The 17,128-nt window shown below is 38.3% G+C and overlaps 1 protein-coding gene across 1 annotated transcript; it reads right to left on the reverse strand.

Annotated features, from left to right (window-relative positions):
* Positions 1-2,634: 2,634 nt before the first annotated feature.
* LOC127866185 (galactokinase-like) lies at positions 2,635-11,763 on the reverse strand. Its single transcript, XM_052406607.1, has 7 exons — positions 11,524-11,763; positions 6,828-7,017; positions 6,194-6,455; positions 5,281-5,462; positions 4,779-4,929; positions 4,182-4,344; positions 2,635-3,753 (listed from the first exon to the last, which is right to left on the reverse strand). The coding sequence occupies exons 1-7, from the start codon at positions 11,692-11,694 to the stop codon at positions 3,682-3,684; spliced, it is 1,191 nt and encodes a 396-aa protein (XP_052262567.1). The 5' UTR covers positions 11,695-11,763; the 3' UTR covers positions 2,635-3,681.
* Positions 11,764-17,128: the final 5,365 nt, after the last annotated feature.

Raw genomic sequence — 17,128 nt, forward strand, 5'->3', positions numbered from 1 at the left:
CCGAGTTGGACCTATCCCAATACTCGACCTGTTCATCGACTGTATTAGAAAACAGATATGAAAGTCATAAGTCTGTCACAGATTTTAAACCCTATAGACCATAATCGTGTTATTGGTGCACGACTAAAGTATATTAACCACTATTTTTAGATTTTTTATAAATTTTAAACTAACGCGTTCCTTCGGGGTAATGCGTTTCAACACTAACGTACCTTTACTACTAAAAATACGAGGGGTGGATTCCCCGATTATACCGATTAAACTGCCACGCAATTAACGCGCAATAATAATGCGTTTTTTACATAATGTTATATTTTTCTTTCATTGATTTCTAAATCCATTTGGAGCTTCTAAACCAAATGTCGAAAAATTAGAATATTAATAAATTCCTCTACATATACAGCTGTTTTCTACGATATGTATAACGCAGACCACGATTGTATGGGGCCATTATTAGCACTTATTACACATGTACACAATTGTTATACACCATTCATGTTTTGTGCGCGTTTGATATTGCATCAATGGGATTTTGTATGGTATATTGCCCAGACATGAACATACCACTTTAAGACAAAACGCCATTGTCACTCTCCTGGGTGCAAGGCATCAGACGGAAAACACACACAATTAAGAGCATGTTTCGGAATAAGTCAATACATGTTACAACTTAATATCGATACGAGTGACAGCTGGAAACCGCGGAAAAAGGGAAACTGTTAACGAGTCACTTATCTCATGTAATTTGCTTGAGGTACATTCAGCAAAAATTTGCGTAAAATTGTTTCAAATTTAGAGCAATCGTTTCTTGCAATATGTTAAATGTTTGGTATAGAGGAAGCGAAAGGTCGTTATTGGCATACATGTTTATAAGGAAACAACTACCTGGAAACATAATTCAGATGGCGGCATAGTGAACATTTGTGTTGAATTTTATGTTCAACCCAACCAGTGATTAATGACACGGCATTTTCAGTTTTAAATATGGTGACCGAAGCCTAGACCCCTATCCAGGCGGCCACGTTTATAATGACTCAATTTACATAAAGGAAGTATTTTCAAGTTTCATTCAAGGAACATTCACACAAGATCTGGTTGCTTTCAAACATGCGACCGAGAAGAATTCTAAGTCAATTTAGATGACGATCGAAAATGGACGACTACTTACGACTAAAGCTCAGCATCAAACATTCAATTGTAAGAAATGTTCATGTCAGCTGAAAAAAATACATACCGAGTCCGTTAAAGTACGCATACTAGGTCTGTGTTTCTTTCACAGAAGTTTAACCGCCAGGTTTGTTTTAATATTGCATGACCCAATAAGTCAATTCCATAACAAGAACTTGGTTTTATATTTTAAATGTTGAATTGTCTGATACGCACATGATTATTCATGTTTTTAAACTTGTCAAAACGAACGACGAGTTGAACTTGATGGACTGAATCTGTACTGTTTTACTTCAGACGAACTTGCAAGAAATAATTGTGTTTCTCATGCCATAAAAAATATAGTTTGTTATTTCTTATTATACACACTCTGAAATATACGCAATACATATTTTTAATCATGCACCACATTCAGATTCATATCTTAATTACACAATTGCATCAGATCAACAGTATTGTTCTCAACGCGTTTTGATGAGGCGTTTGTGTTTAAGGAATTTGTAAGACCCTTAACTTCATACAGATTAAACAAAGGTAATTTGCAAGGTATGTTTCCTTGTATTGGGATTTTGTCGTCTATAATTCAACATAATTTATAAACAGAGAATTCATAGACGATTTGTCAGTCCACAATCTTTCAGGCAATCTGTCGGCGACAAAGCCGAAACTGCTGTGTAAGCTATGAAGTGACACACTGACACAGTGATCAGCGCTGTTTATTGATTTGCGCATTTACACATCGTGACAGCGCTCAAAACAAATGCAAACATTGTGATTACTGTTGCAAAATGATCTGGCGTGATTCTCCGTATTGCAAAATAGCGTGTACAACGAGATGAACATTCAATATGTTTTTTATGTAACATTTATATTTTATATGAAACGGACTGATTATCTGCATTGCAAAAAAGCGTTTACAGCGAAATCAACATTCAATATTTTTTAATGTAACATTTATATTAATTTATATTTTACGCTGAAGTCAAACTTTTTCAGAACGATGCTCATATTTGAGCCTTGTTCTGAGAAAACTGGGCTTAATAAATGTGCGTAAAGTGTCGTCCCAGATTAGCCTGTGCAGTCCGCACAGGCTAATCAGAGACGACACTTTCCGCTTTAATGGTATTTTTAGTTTCAAGTAAGTCCCTCCTTACCCATAATCAAGTTTAAGCGGAAAGTGTCGTCCCTGATTAGCCTGTGCGGACTGCACAGGCTAATCTGGGATGACACTTTACGCACATGCATTATGCAAAGTTTTCTCAGAACACGGCTCATTTATCAAATTTAATTGTGGGATTCATATGATAACTTTTAGTTTTAGTGTTCATTAAAACGCTCAAAACATTCAATATAAAACTCTTCTTGTTCCAGAACACCGTTTTTTCTTAACATCTGATATTACCGTTTAGTCATGCTAAGATATTTTATACATGCGTGCAAAATAAAAGAAAACATTACAAAGCCGACTGTTTCTGTTATATATTTATTTTCCAGAGATTCACACAAAAATAACAACCTTTTAACAACCGCATATCTAAACGACCATGTGAGCAAGACAAACACATGAGATCCCTCATAGTTTACAAGTAGAATACACGAAAATATCAATATGAGATTCAATACATACAATGAACAATAAAACATTACATCAAGTATTAACTCCATATCATTAATGCCAAACATAAAACGGAATGGAATCTAGAATACACAAACTATCGATCTAGTTTATAGTTGTCATAACAACATTCTATGGACTTCAACATGTTCGATGCCCACCATTACTAGATACACTTTAGTTGTATGGACCATGATTCACTGTTATAAATACAAGAACAAAAGTTCGGTATTTTGCATAGGTTTTTTTCAGTTTACAATCAAACAGTTAACACCCTTAGACCTGGATGTATGTTTGTTATGCCACGATATACAACAATATTTAGACACACACATTTTCAAACTATTGAAAACCCCTAAACACAAAAAAATATTTACTTGCAGAATATAGGCTATAAACAATCTATGTGATATAAGGCACTTGTGAGACTTTTGAGAATATCCTTTCTCATACATCTGAGGAAAATGAAACAATGTTATACACTGATGCGCATATGGACGTTAGGTCAGACAGCTACAGTCTAATGTGGGATGTCATATGCTGATCACAGATTCGCTAATGGAAGAGGCCAATTACGGCATATGTAAACCCTTTTTTTGGCAGAGGTTTCATTTGGAAGCAATGGTGTATTTGAATTAGTTTGTTAGTTTCATAAAAATTGTATTTTCTTGGAACAGGCATTAAAATATAGATTAACATCATTTTTAGATTTAAATAAAACACGATGATTATTTTCAATACAATGTATAACTTGTTCACGAAGAAAAACTTCTTTGCCGTAAGTAACAAGATTTTAAAATTTCGTTTTCTCAGCGGGTTTTCTCATCTAGTCTGTTTATAATCCCCGTCCCGGGCACAACACAGGGTGGAGAATTGAGATGCCCGGGGTGGGGCGCTCATTACAAGGTCAGCCCCCTGGCAGCCCCGGACGCCTCGCACACGTAGAACGTCGGCGTTCCCTTGTAACGGTTCTGAAATAACATCCAAAAATATGTTTATGTAGCTTTCAACGCAAATACATTTTGAAACACTTGCAAATAAGCGTTTAATACTCGGATTATTATCCCATAAAAAGAATCGCCTTACATATTAAAGAAGTTTTATTTATAAGACCTACGGTGTAAATTCTATCATTGAGTACATAGTTATTAAGTTATTCTATCCAAATGCTCATTGTTCGAAACTTCATTGAGCAATTGTTACATGGCACATGTATTTACGTTGCGGGTCTTGTTTTGTAAAGCTTGGCAATTTCTTTTCAAACCGATAGATGGCCCAGTTTAGCTTGGTATGCTCAAGAGTCGTACCTTTGTATGCTCGAGAGTCATACCTTTATATTTTCGAGTCATACCTTGATATGCTCAAACCAGTCGTAAATTGCTATGTTTGAGAGTTTTACCTTGATATGCTCGAGAGCGTCTGGAACCGCGTCTTTCTTGAGCAGCGTAACAGTGCAGCCTCCGAATCCGCCCCCAGTCATCCGAGACCCGAACACTCCCTTCACCTCCATCGCCGCCTCCACCAGCTGGTCCAGTTCCGGACAGGATACCTCGAAATCGTCTCTAGAAAGACAGACAAAACAGGACGACATGCATAGTTTAAACATTCAATTCCAATGACCCACAGCGAATCGTCAACCAAAATTGAGTTTTAAGCAGCTTGATTTTTAGAAGTAATTAGTGATTCTCCGCGTTTGAATTGACACAAAAGATAAAAGAACGGACGTTAATACGATTTGATCGCAAAACATGGGAAATTATGTGTTATTGTAAAAAACATCTGAATACGTTTTTCTGTAATGCCTTGAGCTTTGATGAGTACATACGAACAACCCAGCGACCCGGAGGGTCAGAAGCTGTGTGTTTATCGGGATTATTGCGCCTACCATCTGAATGTACTCGATCTGCCCTGCAAGATATTATTTCTAATTGATTGTATTTTAGGAGTTGTATTTCTCACACCGTGTTTACAACAAACGGTATTAGCAAATAGTTACCGAAGTGAGTTGTGACTCTGGACCATCAGTTCCCCAAACAGCTTGTAGTTGTTGTCTCTAAGCGCCTGTGCCGCGTCTTCCGTCCGCCCTATCTCGCCAATCACGTGACGAGCGCGTCGATACGTCACATCGTCCAACTGCGCCTTCTGGTCTGACAGAATATACACAGTGCGATGAAATCTCCACAGATAATCACATAATTTCTCTATCGCTTGAATCCGCACCCGTACAGACAACAACTAGTTTGATATAAATTACAACGAAGAACTGTAGTATAAGCTTTTCTGAACCAACAATATTCGAGTTTTTTAATGCTATCTACAGTATTCATATATTACATTTAATCGTAGAATAACAAAAATACTCTTCACTGCCTGCTCATAATTATCAAAAAACAAATAGTGAAACTTTGGTCTCATGAACCCCCCATTAACAGTCTAAAAGCTTATTCTAAACAAAATGATCGTGATGTATTTAGTTAGAACTGACATTAATGGTCTACCTTGTAGCAGTTCCATGTTCGCGTCCCTGAGGCTTTTAACGCCGAGTGTTTTGGCGCCATTTTCACACTGGCGTCGTCTGGTAGAGTATTCGGAAGCCTCTATGTTGTGTTTCACATTGGAATTCGTCACCAAGACAACGACGTCGGGATCTTCTAACGGTACAAGGGTGCTTTCGAGGGACCTATTACAGACGTGGAAGGCGTGATCAAGTTTACTGTGGAAGTCAAATTTAGGAACAAGTATTCATCCATCAATATGATAATTATTTATTGTCAATGACTCCATCAAAATTCTGTGAAAGGCCTACGATAGTGCGTGTGTATATGAATGCCTTATTAAAAGTAATTGTACGCAAAATGGATAGTATTAAACCAGTTAAAGGAGAAATACATTTAAAGGTGTAAGTTCTTAGTTGAGAATTTAGCGGAAGTTATTCCTAGAAACGAGACAAAGTGTTCACATTACGGTAATGGCAACCTTTCCTGGTAGATAACAATAGAAACAAGGCACAGTGGTCCCACTAGTAATGGCTGCATTTCCGAGTAGATATCTCTAGAAACAACATTCAGGGATCCCAGTGTGGTAATTTCCCGGTTGATATCCATAGAAACAATGATCAGTGCCCCCACTATGGTAATGGCTATATTTCCCTGTCGATATCCCTAGATATCCATAGAATCAAGACACAGTGGTTTCACAATGGTAATGTCAACTCACAGTATTGCATGAAATTGATGTGGTCAGTGATGTACTCATAGATCTTACGCCCGATAGTTCGATCACTTAACATGAAACGTTTGCGCAATCAAATGCACAAGTCAGTGCTGGTTATTCTAAGGGAACCAGCTCAACATTCACCAATATGCCTCTGACTTTCAACAACATGACGCTAATAATTTAACAAATCCCTACCTGCAGTCGATAAGCAGTGCATGCTTCTCCTCGCCCATGATGGAAATAAACTGGTCCATGATTCCGCATGGCGCGCCCGCGAACACGTGTTCCGCTTTCTGACACGCTAGCGCCTTCTCCTTCCGGGAGACGCCATTCTCGCCGGCGCCGTTCAGCTGGTCAAGGAAAATGTACGTGCCCACCTCCAGAGAGGCAGAGCTTGAAACCCCGCCCCCTAGCGGCACCGAGGACGCCAGCACACAGTCGAACCCAGGCACAGCGCCTGTAACATACATAGGCATAAATGGCATTGTTTTCTACTTTTTTTTCATTCATATTTGAAGAAACATAATATACCCTGTAAATTAATGTTCATAAAAGTACAGATACAGAGGACATATACAATGCTATCTTCTGTCCACTTAATTTTCCATTATTTTCTCTATCTCACTTGGTTACATATCTGAACAGTTAAACCGAAGTTATGGATTCACACAAACGAGTTTCAATATTGAACAAATGCTACGCAGTGGATTTAATTTACATATACCGGTAGCTAACATTTGTTTCCGATATTATATACTGCATTGCTTCTGATAGATATTATGCTTAAAATATATGTGACTCTGCTATGGAGAAATAAGAGGACCGGCACCTTTATAGTTCGCCACCACTCCTTTCACATAGTTCACCCACTTAGGTAGCCCCGGCTTCAGGGCCGTCTGCTCGCTGGGAACCGGAAACTCCGCATAGGTCGGCGCGTCCACGCCTTGAGACAGGGTTTCAACCCGGCACTGAGTACTGCCATTCTTTCGGCCCACAAATACGGTAACCAATGGCAACGCCTGGAGTAGAAATAACGTAAATGAAATATTTAATTTGGGTTGCATATCTTAAGAAAACCGGGGTTTATCTGAAAATGCTTGACCAGAAACTAGTTTTGAAAAGTCTCACCGTTTAAGTGAGTTACTTTTAGTAAGTGATTGACAGCATATATAGTACCATTTTCATGAATGAAATAGGTATATTATATATTAAATAGAGTACACTTTTAATTATTAACTACACAGAGATCGGGCTTCTTTATATTGCACGAACAACCTTGAATTGTGGATGGTTGACACGAAACTGGAGCAAATAAGTGCTAGTTGTAAAGTTCACGCGTTATAATAGAATTGTACCATTCAAAAACGATCTGTTCAGAAAAAGTGATGCTAATTCTGTACGTATCTTTTCGTATGTCACTTTGTAATAATTACCGTAATAGCATCTATCTGCATTTTATCCACCAACGGCGTTTATGTGAAAATAAGGCACACATTTCCAGGCAGGTCATGTACACCGGTAAAATGAAAAAAGAGTAGACTATATTTAATTCTTATAATAAAATTTTAAGAGGATACTATCTGTTGTGTGAACAGAAGGCCACAACGGGCTTCTATAGGGGAGACCGGGGCAAAGTGTTACATTTGAACTCGTGACGTCATATATTGCGTCATTTATTTTGTGACCTCGTATAATTCTCGTTTCAGTTTGGGTTTCATCTGGTCGAACGTAATATCACCGGCGTTTTCGCCAAACTATGAAGTCTTTTTCCTATTGTCAGACTAATGAAAAGCAACGTCATATTAATATACTTGCAAAACAGTGACTTCAGTTGTACACTTGTTTATGAAAAAGTAGTTAAGTTGGTTCGGTAATAAAAAAATTAATTTCGATTTGAATACGTACATGGCACAGGTGGTTAGCGTGTGGCTATGATATTAATTAGGCTCGATTGGTCATTGTCGGCTCGGGTACTACTTACATGTACCCCGGGTACTCTTTAGTATACTTACATGTACCCAGGGTACGGTAAATATACTAAAAGGTACCCGAAAATTTAACGCTAAATCGATCGTTGTCGACTATTTTTTTTATTTAATTATATTCACATTTATGTCAATTTTCTGTAAAATGGCCTCTATATTATCGAAACTCATACGAAAAAAAGCATGTTGATGCAGTTTTTTTAAAGAGAAGTTTGTTTAAGATTATCGGTAGCGCGTTTTATGACATCGGACTTTAGGCGGGAATACAATTCGGTTACAGTCTAATATCGGCCGGGTACGATTAAGTATATTTACCATACCCGGGGTACATGTAAGTATACTTAGGAGTACCCGGGGTACATGTAAGTAGTACCTGAGCCGACAATGACCAATCGAGCATTAATTAGTGAAATTAATTAATTTATTTTTTCAGAAAAGTTGATTTTTCGTTATATAATATGGTTATTTATCACATGTCATACCCTGCTTCCCATGTAATATAACCATTACATATTTTTTTTTATTACCTGATGTCTTATATAAATGATAATTACTTATCTTTTGCTATTTCCTCGTCGAAAAAGAAATTTGCAATGTTTTAAACTGTTACCGGTGAATATCGAACTGTTGACCGGTCAACAGTTTGAACTGTTGCCCGCTGGAATAATGACGTCATTTCGTCGAAAAAATGACGTCATTTAACAGTTAAACAGTCAAAATTATTTATTTTATCGATTACTGTTGTGTGTAAATAAAAATTCAGTTTGCTGTTATTTCTATGTTGGAAATTTGATCAGGTAATAAAACACTTATTTCATGGATGCTTGGTGAATAGTCAAAACTGTTGTCCCTCTGTATCAGGGCTGACATTTGAACTGTTGCCCTCGGCCTTTCGGCCTCGGGCAACAGTACCAAAGTCATCCCTGATACCTTGGGATACAGTTTTGACTGTTCACCGCGCATCCATGAAATAAGTGTATATTATTGCCTGATGTCTTATATAAGTGATCATTAATTATTTTGTGCTATTTTGTGCTATTTCTTCGTTGAAAAAGAAATTTGAAATGTTTTAAACTGTTACCGGTGAATATCGAACTGTTGACCGGTCAACAGTTTGAACTGTTGCCCGCTGGAATAATGACGTCATTTCGTCGAAAAAATGACGTCATTTTACAGTTAAACAGTCAAAATTATTTATTTTATCGATTACTGTTGTGTGTAAATAACAATTTAGTTTGCTGTTATTTCTATGTTGGAAATTTGATCAGGTAATAAAACACTTATTTCATGGATGCTTGGTGAACAGTCAAAACTGTTGTCCCTCGGTATCAGGGCTGACATTTGGAACTGTTGCCCTCGGCCTATCGGCCTCGGGCAACAGTACCAAAGTCATCCCTGATACCTTGGGAAACAGTTTTGACTGTTCACCGCGCATCCATGAAATAAGTGTATAATATTACACATGTGTAATACAACATTTTTAAAGGTCGCCGTGGTGTAATGTGGGTATGGTGTCCGCCTAGCGACCGGGAGGTCACGGGTTCGATCCCCACCATGGGAGTGTTCTTTAGATCTGCCCCAAAGATACCAAGTACTGGTTCTAGGCCCAGGAAACGGACTCGAGAGCCTAAGGCTTTCAATGAAATCGAGCTTAATAAATAGGTTTAAACTAACATTTTTAAGCGTTTGTATTGGCTTAGTTTTCGTTTATTGACCAATCGCATTTTGTTATTTTGCTGAAATGACGTTGCGACGTCAAATGACGTCACGAAATGTAAACAACATTCGGGATTTATGATTATGTTTTGTGTTAATATTTATTAGATCTAAATTTGCTCATTTAAAAGCATGTGATAAAAAAGATCTGACACTCGTTGTTATGAAACTCGTCCAGGAAATTCGTTAGTAAGCTCGCCAAGGGCTCGCTTACTAAGGTGTGTGAAGTAGGCACTGACATCGGCAATCGACATTCGAATATCGAGCTGGGACGAATGTCGAGCCAGCCTTGACATCGACATTCGGCAAAAGCCCCGAATATCGAGCTGGGGCGAATGTCGAGCCAGCTCTTACATCGACATTCGGCAAAAGCCCCGAATATCGAGCTGGGGCGAATGTCGAGCCAGCCCTGACATCGACATTCGGCAAAAGTCCGAATATCGAGCTGGGGCCAATGTCGAGCCAGCTCTGACATCGACATTCGGCAAAAGTCTCGAATATCGAGCTGGCGCGAATGTCGAGCCAGCTCTGACATCGACATTTGGCAAAAGTCCCCAATATCGAGCTGGGGCGAATGTCGAGTGAGAGCTGGCTCGACATTCGGCAAAAAACCCGATTATCGAGCTGGGGCCAATGTCGAGCCAGCTCTGACATCGACATTCGGCAAAAGTTCTGAATATCGAGCTGGGGCGAATGTCGAGCCAGCTCTGACATCGACATCCGGTAAAAACCCCGAATATTGAGCTGGGGCGAATGTGGAGCCAGCTCTGACATCGACATTCGGCAATACTCACGAATATCGAGCTGGGACGAATGTCGAGCCAGGTCTGACATCGACATTCGGCAAAAACCCGAATATCGAGCTGGAGCGAATGTCGAGCCAGCTCTGACATCGACATTCGGCAAAAGTCCCAAATATCGAGCTGGGGCGAATGTCGAGCCAGCTCTGACATCGATAATAGGCAAAAGTCCCGAATATCGAGCTGGGGAGAATGTCGAGCCAGCTCTGACATCGATATTCGGCAAAAAAAAAACGAATATCGAGCTGGGGCGAATGTCGAGCCAGCTCTGACAACGACATTCGGCAAAAAAAACTAAATATCGAGCTGGGGCGAATGTCGAGCCAGCTCTGACATCGACATTCAGCAAAAAACACGAATATCGAGCTGAAGCGAATGACGAGCTAGCTCTGACATCGACATTCGGCAAAACACGCGAATATCGAGCTGGGGCGAATGTCGAGCCAGGTCTGACATCGACATTCGGCAAAAAACAACGAATATCGAGCTGGGGCGAATGTCGAGCCAGCTCTGACATCGACATTCGGCAAAAAACCCGAATATCGAGCTGGGGCCAATGTCGAGCCAGCTCTGACATCGATATTCGGTAAAAAAAACACGAATATCGAGCTGGGACGAATGTCGAGCCGGCTCTGACATCGACATTCGGCAAAACTCGCGAATATCGAACTGGGACGAATGTCGAGCCAGGTCTAACATCGACATTCGGCAATACTCGCGATATAATGCTGATATAATGGTTGCCAGAGCCGCCATAGCAAAAATTATCAACGGCTCTGGCAGTCCGTTTATATGGACTAACAATAACAGTGTATTCTCCAATACTGGATATAAAATGAAATAACTTTTATTGATAACATTGTTAACAACACTGCGCGTTTCAGTTATGTAAATATGTAATTTTGAATTTGATAAAGCGACCACCGCTGAGGACCTTATTTTTAGTACTCTTTAACCTGACATGTATATACACATTGACCTTCACACGCGGCACATTCAATAACAATATTGCATCATCACTCACCATGGGGAATACAAATCCATCGTTATAATCCGTGTGTTCGCCAATCAGATTCACGCGCCCGGGGGCACACGCTGCCACCTCGGGGTTTGTCTCAAACCGAGCCCAAAACGCATCGACTGCATGCTCCAATAGACTCTCTACAGTCGGTATTTCGGCCTGTAAGTCTGCCATATTTGAATCCAGTTCCGCTTCGTTCGTTCGCTATAAAGCTTAGCGCCGTCGTGTGGACACGTGTGTGTTAGTATAAATAGCACATCATAACCAGGGGCGGTGAAGCGAAATTATAAAATCTACACAAGGGGCGGTGTAGTAAACATAGAAATCTATACCATAGACTTTATAGTAAAAATTAGAAAATCTGGCTTTTTTTGGTGGGAGTGAGGGTATAAACTTGTGATCATTTCTCATCACAATTGTAAGGTATTTCTCTTGTATGATGTAACCTCTGTGATAAATATATCAAAAGAGGTTTTAAGGTTCATGTAGAGGCTTCAATTTGAAAAATGTGGGACCCCTAGCATTGAACTCAAATTTGACTAAAGGAAGAGTGCCACATTGAAAATGTATACATATATGCTTTAAATGATGTTTTTCCTCCAAACTGCTACCAATTTTGTACATCAACGTATCATAACATCCACAAAATCAATCAAAATACAAAGCGATTTTAACAATAAAATATACATTATTTTCAAAAATCTGAATCATGTTTATTCCACGTATTTCGGCGGAAAATTATATAACTAGTGATTAATGTCGACATTGACGAGGGCAAGTTACGCTTAAATAGTAAAAAAAGTTTACATATCTAGAAATATCAAAACTCGAACACATGTCATTTCATCACCATGGGGGCAGCCATTTTTAAATTAATAAAATAGAAAAAACTCACTCATCGCCTAATTGACATTCCAAACGGTTGACGATGACAAATGCATTAGATTGTAATCTTTCCGATGATGTTTGCAAACTGCACGATCAGACCTCATAAACACTCAAAAGAATAACTATGTAAGAAGCATTTCACCAATGTTTACAATCGTTGTCGAATCACATTACTTATATTATTGCGCATAAAATAGTACGCTTACAGACTGACAGAAAGATCGATACGTAACTCCGTTTAATTCATCACGGTATACTATTATAATGATAATATATAATAATACGTCGCTTTAACAATCTAAAAGTAGAAATAATTCTTTTAAACGGAGTTTTTAATAACGAAAGTGAAAACAACGGAAGTTGGATGGATATTCTGTGAGATGCACTTCGGCTCCAGAAAAACAATACAAATAAACTAAAAAAGACGTGTGTGGGACAATTTTCTGTTATTTAGTGCGATCTCTTGCTGATTAATGTTAAAAGTTGTTTTACTAGTTGCCACAAAACTGTCAAAATAAGTTATGTGTTTTCTCAGGTATGTGTATACACATACCCGATTTTCTCACCACTGCACGTGGTTTCGACCGATTTGTTTTGCACGTTTTTCTACGGAGCACAGCGATGGCCACGCTTTCAAAATGGGTAGAAGGAATCGAAATATAAAATCAATCGGTTTGCCAATTTCTTTATATTCCTTTACAATTTTATATGTCGTCTGCAATCTATTTCAATTTGAGATGGTTTAAAATTTGCAATTTGGTTGAGAGGTAAATAACAAAATTGTTAAGCCTTTGAAATAGAATTTGACTCTTATTATCCACCATACCTGGATTTTTAAAAAGTAGTTACGTTTTAGTTATTTTTAGAACTTTGTTTAGAAAATTTATCCAAAAAAGGTAGTTGAATAAAAACTCATTTGTTTTTTTATGACAATAATTTTATGTGAAATGTTGCTAACTTGACCTTGTATATGTTTATAGCTTTGTATTTATTCAACTTAAGGTAGTACATATCCTTCCTAACTTTAGATTGAGATTTTGTAAATTAGTGTAAAAATGTATTGGTTTTAAACCAAAATATGAATAAAGCACACAAATATTGAATGTCAAAAATGTGTTTATGTTATTCTATCCGTCTTAAGCTTTAAAATGATATATAGTTTGACCATATTGTACCACATTGAATGAAGAAAATCCAAATCGAAGTTTTAATGAATTTTATCCCCCCCCCCCATGAACCTTAAGAAACTATTACACAGCCTACACTATTAATAAAATAATTATATCGTGATATTTTGCTTATCACCTTTCTTTAGCTTTTTGTTAGTTCCACCACACCAGAGCATGTCCTTATTACGTCATCCACGTTATGACAGTACGAAGTGAGGGCTTTTCGAACGTGGCGCGAACCATGAAGCACGTTACAGACGTGTTGATTATGCTCAAAGCGTACGTGGGGAGAACCTAGAAGCAACACGGAGAGGCCGGACATCTTATATCGGTGCGCTTCTGATATTACTACTCGAGGCCCTTTGGCAAGCTGTCTTATGCGACTCTGTGAATACATACATGTTAAGCACTGCTCATGGCCAATTTTCGCTCAGTCTTGAAAAATACGCTTCCTAATACCAGAGGCATGATAACGTCAGACTGAATTACCAAATCCAGAACATCACACAGCTAGATTTTAGTGACATGAACTAGGGTGATTGAAAAAAAGTGTAATTGTGCAACTTTGGTACACTAGCCCCCCCCCCCCCCAGTTCCCTCTTAATCAGCCTGTGGCCCACGTCTGTTATTGCTATGTATGATTCAGTTGAATCGTACGCACTTGGTCAATACATTGCGGTTTTGAAAAGTATTAACAGATTTACAGGCATGTATATAACGTTTCATCTGTTCACGAGACATTTAAAATTAGGAGTGAAAAAAAACGTATATTCTTTTCTCCAAAGGCCATTACACTAGTACATGGTAAAATATCAAATGGCACTGTTAGTGTTATGCCATCCAATAAGACGCAACCGGTTGAGAAGACCGAGGATTTGCTAGGTCCGTGGATGGCTCGGTTATGTAAGTTAAGGTGGCAACGACTCTTACATTTAATTAATATCATGTGTGTACAAAAGCTACCGTGGACAAAATAAAAATGAGCTGATTTTCAGGTGTGTTTGTTTGCGGTTAGTTTGTTGCCAAAGAAAATAATTATGATGGTTCTTTAACCATTCTACAAATCAATGTTATTGGCCGTCATATAAGTCTCATATAACCTTGGATATCATGGGTTTCTACTCGTCATTTTGTGATTCACTGGTTACGCTAACAGCTTCACTGTCGCTAGATAAGTTTTGTTTATCTTGCTCAGTCTCTTGCTGCACATGATAAGTGGACGACTTTCACTGATCCCGTTTTTATTTTACTGCCACAGCGCGTTACTGACATGGTGCATTCTACGTCAGTTGAATGACATCGACTGATTCCTACCCGAACGCATAGCAATATGACCGGTTGGATATAATAGAAACACGATGCTTACGTGAATCCGACTTGGTATACATGGTAATGACGTAGTTCGTGCGTACTGGGACGTAGTTCGAGCGTCATTATAGACGATTCTATTTTTATTGACCGCACACATGACGCCTTATCTATGATCGCTCCGCCCACTAGAATTGATCCACCAATCAGCGATCGATTAATCGGGCGCACTCGTTAGCAACGACCTGTCCGCCATTTTCTAGACAAGCTACATGTTTAGGTTCACTTTTATTCCAACGAGTTTCTTTTGTTTTCCTCATTAAAAAAACGATTAAAAATGGTTAAACGGTGTCAATGGGGATTATGTTACTCGGACAATCGATATCCTGAAAGATTAGTTGGTGACATTGAATTTATATCGTTTCCAAAGCCGAAAAGATATATTGAGAAGTGTAAGAGGTGTATAAATGCATGCGGTTGTCACCACGAACAACTGAATGTCAACACTGTCAAAGACAATTATAATATATTTTTATCGGATATTCTAGCAGGTTTAAATAGTTTATCACTGTCAACTGGGTCATACGAGTTGTGTATCGTGTTATTTCTTAAAAGTTGAAACAGCATTTGTAAAAATATTGCAAGACATATACATTTCCACAAAGGAAATTCATTTCTGCGTTGAATAAGACCGAGATCGTGAAAATCGCTGCACAATTGATGAAGATATGGCTGTTCAAAGCGATGCACCCCGTTTTGGGCTGATTTTGAGTTGCATACCTTGTTATATATATATATTTGATAGTGAAATCTTTTTTTCAGAAAAGTTAATTTTTCGTTATAATATGATTATTTATCATTCAAAATGATGTTTTCACTAATTAATATCATAGCCACACGCTAACCACCTGTGCCTGCGCGAGCGTCTGATATTGGTAGCCTTATTAATTTATAATAGCCTGACCGTATTCCATTTCGTACAACGCTAATTTATATCAGACAATGTCCAAACTTAATGTGTTGTTTTTGCGCTTTAAATTATCGTGCTTGATAAATGTCCCATAAGCAATGTTTAATATGATTAACATCACTTTTATACGCAATAACATGTGGGATTGAGGTACCCATCCGGCGTCAGAAAGCGCGTAAAACTTCACCGAATTCCCAGTTATAAAGCGCTATTTCGTGTCAAATACACGGGTAGGGGGGAATGTTTCGGTAATAATTTTGTTAATAACACGGGTAAATACCGGTGAAGTGTTAATTTATTGCAAATACCACCATTACACGTAATAACGGGTTTGATTTCGGTAAGCGCGCAAGCGTTTGAGAGCGTGTTAATGTACCGATTTACCCGTTATAAATAGCTGATGTTCTCTTTAATCGTATATTTTTTTTTGCATTTGCAGAATAACTAAATGGCATCAACCCCTTTACAAGTGTAATATGGTGTTAAACAAGTCCATAAAATCATCCGGAATATCACGTAAATCTATATGCAGTCTATAGGCAAAGAAGCCATTTTGGTGTTAGCTTGTCTAGGTTTTCTTCCCGCTGAGCCACGTGATTAAGTGGGCGGAGCGATCACTGATAAGGCGTCATGTTAATTGTGGTGCGGACATAGTGTCGACTGCTCTGACCTGCACATGTGCTTCGAAATAAACTTGTTCAAACTGATATCGACATTAAGGGGTGGGCGCACTAAGGTTGCGCCTGTACACTGGAGCCGCTAGTGTATCCAACCCAATCCACCAATAAATATTGTTTGTACCACGTGGCTGTGGTAAAAGCCTATTAACGCAGAGCGGTATGTTTTATTACGGTCAACTACAAACACTTTAATTTTCAAATATTGGTCGTGTTAATGCAATCTATTTATAAATGTTGATACATTTTGCTATTGCGTCATCGTGTGATCGAGCACTTAACGGACCCATTTACATGGTGGATACAGGAATCAAATAATGAAGGGAAGAATTACGTGCAGATACAAAAAAGATACATAGAATTTAAGCACACTTTTCAAATTATCTCTGCACATCAAATTATCTTCGCAGATCGTACATAATAGTATGCGGTTAATATATAAGGCAGTACGGTCTTTCATAAAAAAATTAATTCTGCTTATAAATTTACTCACAAGTACTTAAAAAGTCATGCTCTTTTAATGAGTTATGCGATATTGGTACCTTTAAAACTAATCAACTAGACGATGTAAATAAATCAATGTTATTTTATTGGCA

This window comes from Dreissena polymorpha, chromosome 2 (genome assembly GCF_020536995.1).
Source record: "Dreissena polymorpha isolate Duluth1 chromosome 2, UMN_Dpol_1.0, whole genome shotgun sequence".
NCBI lineage: Eukaryota > Metazoa > Mollusca > Bivalvia > Myida > Dreissenidae > Dreissena > Dreissena polymorpha.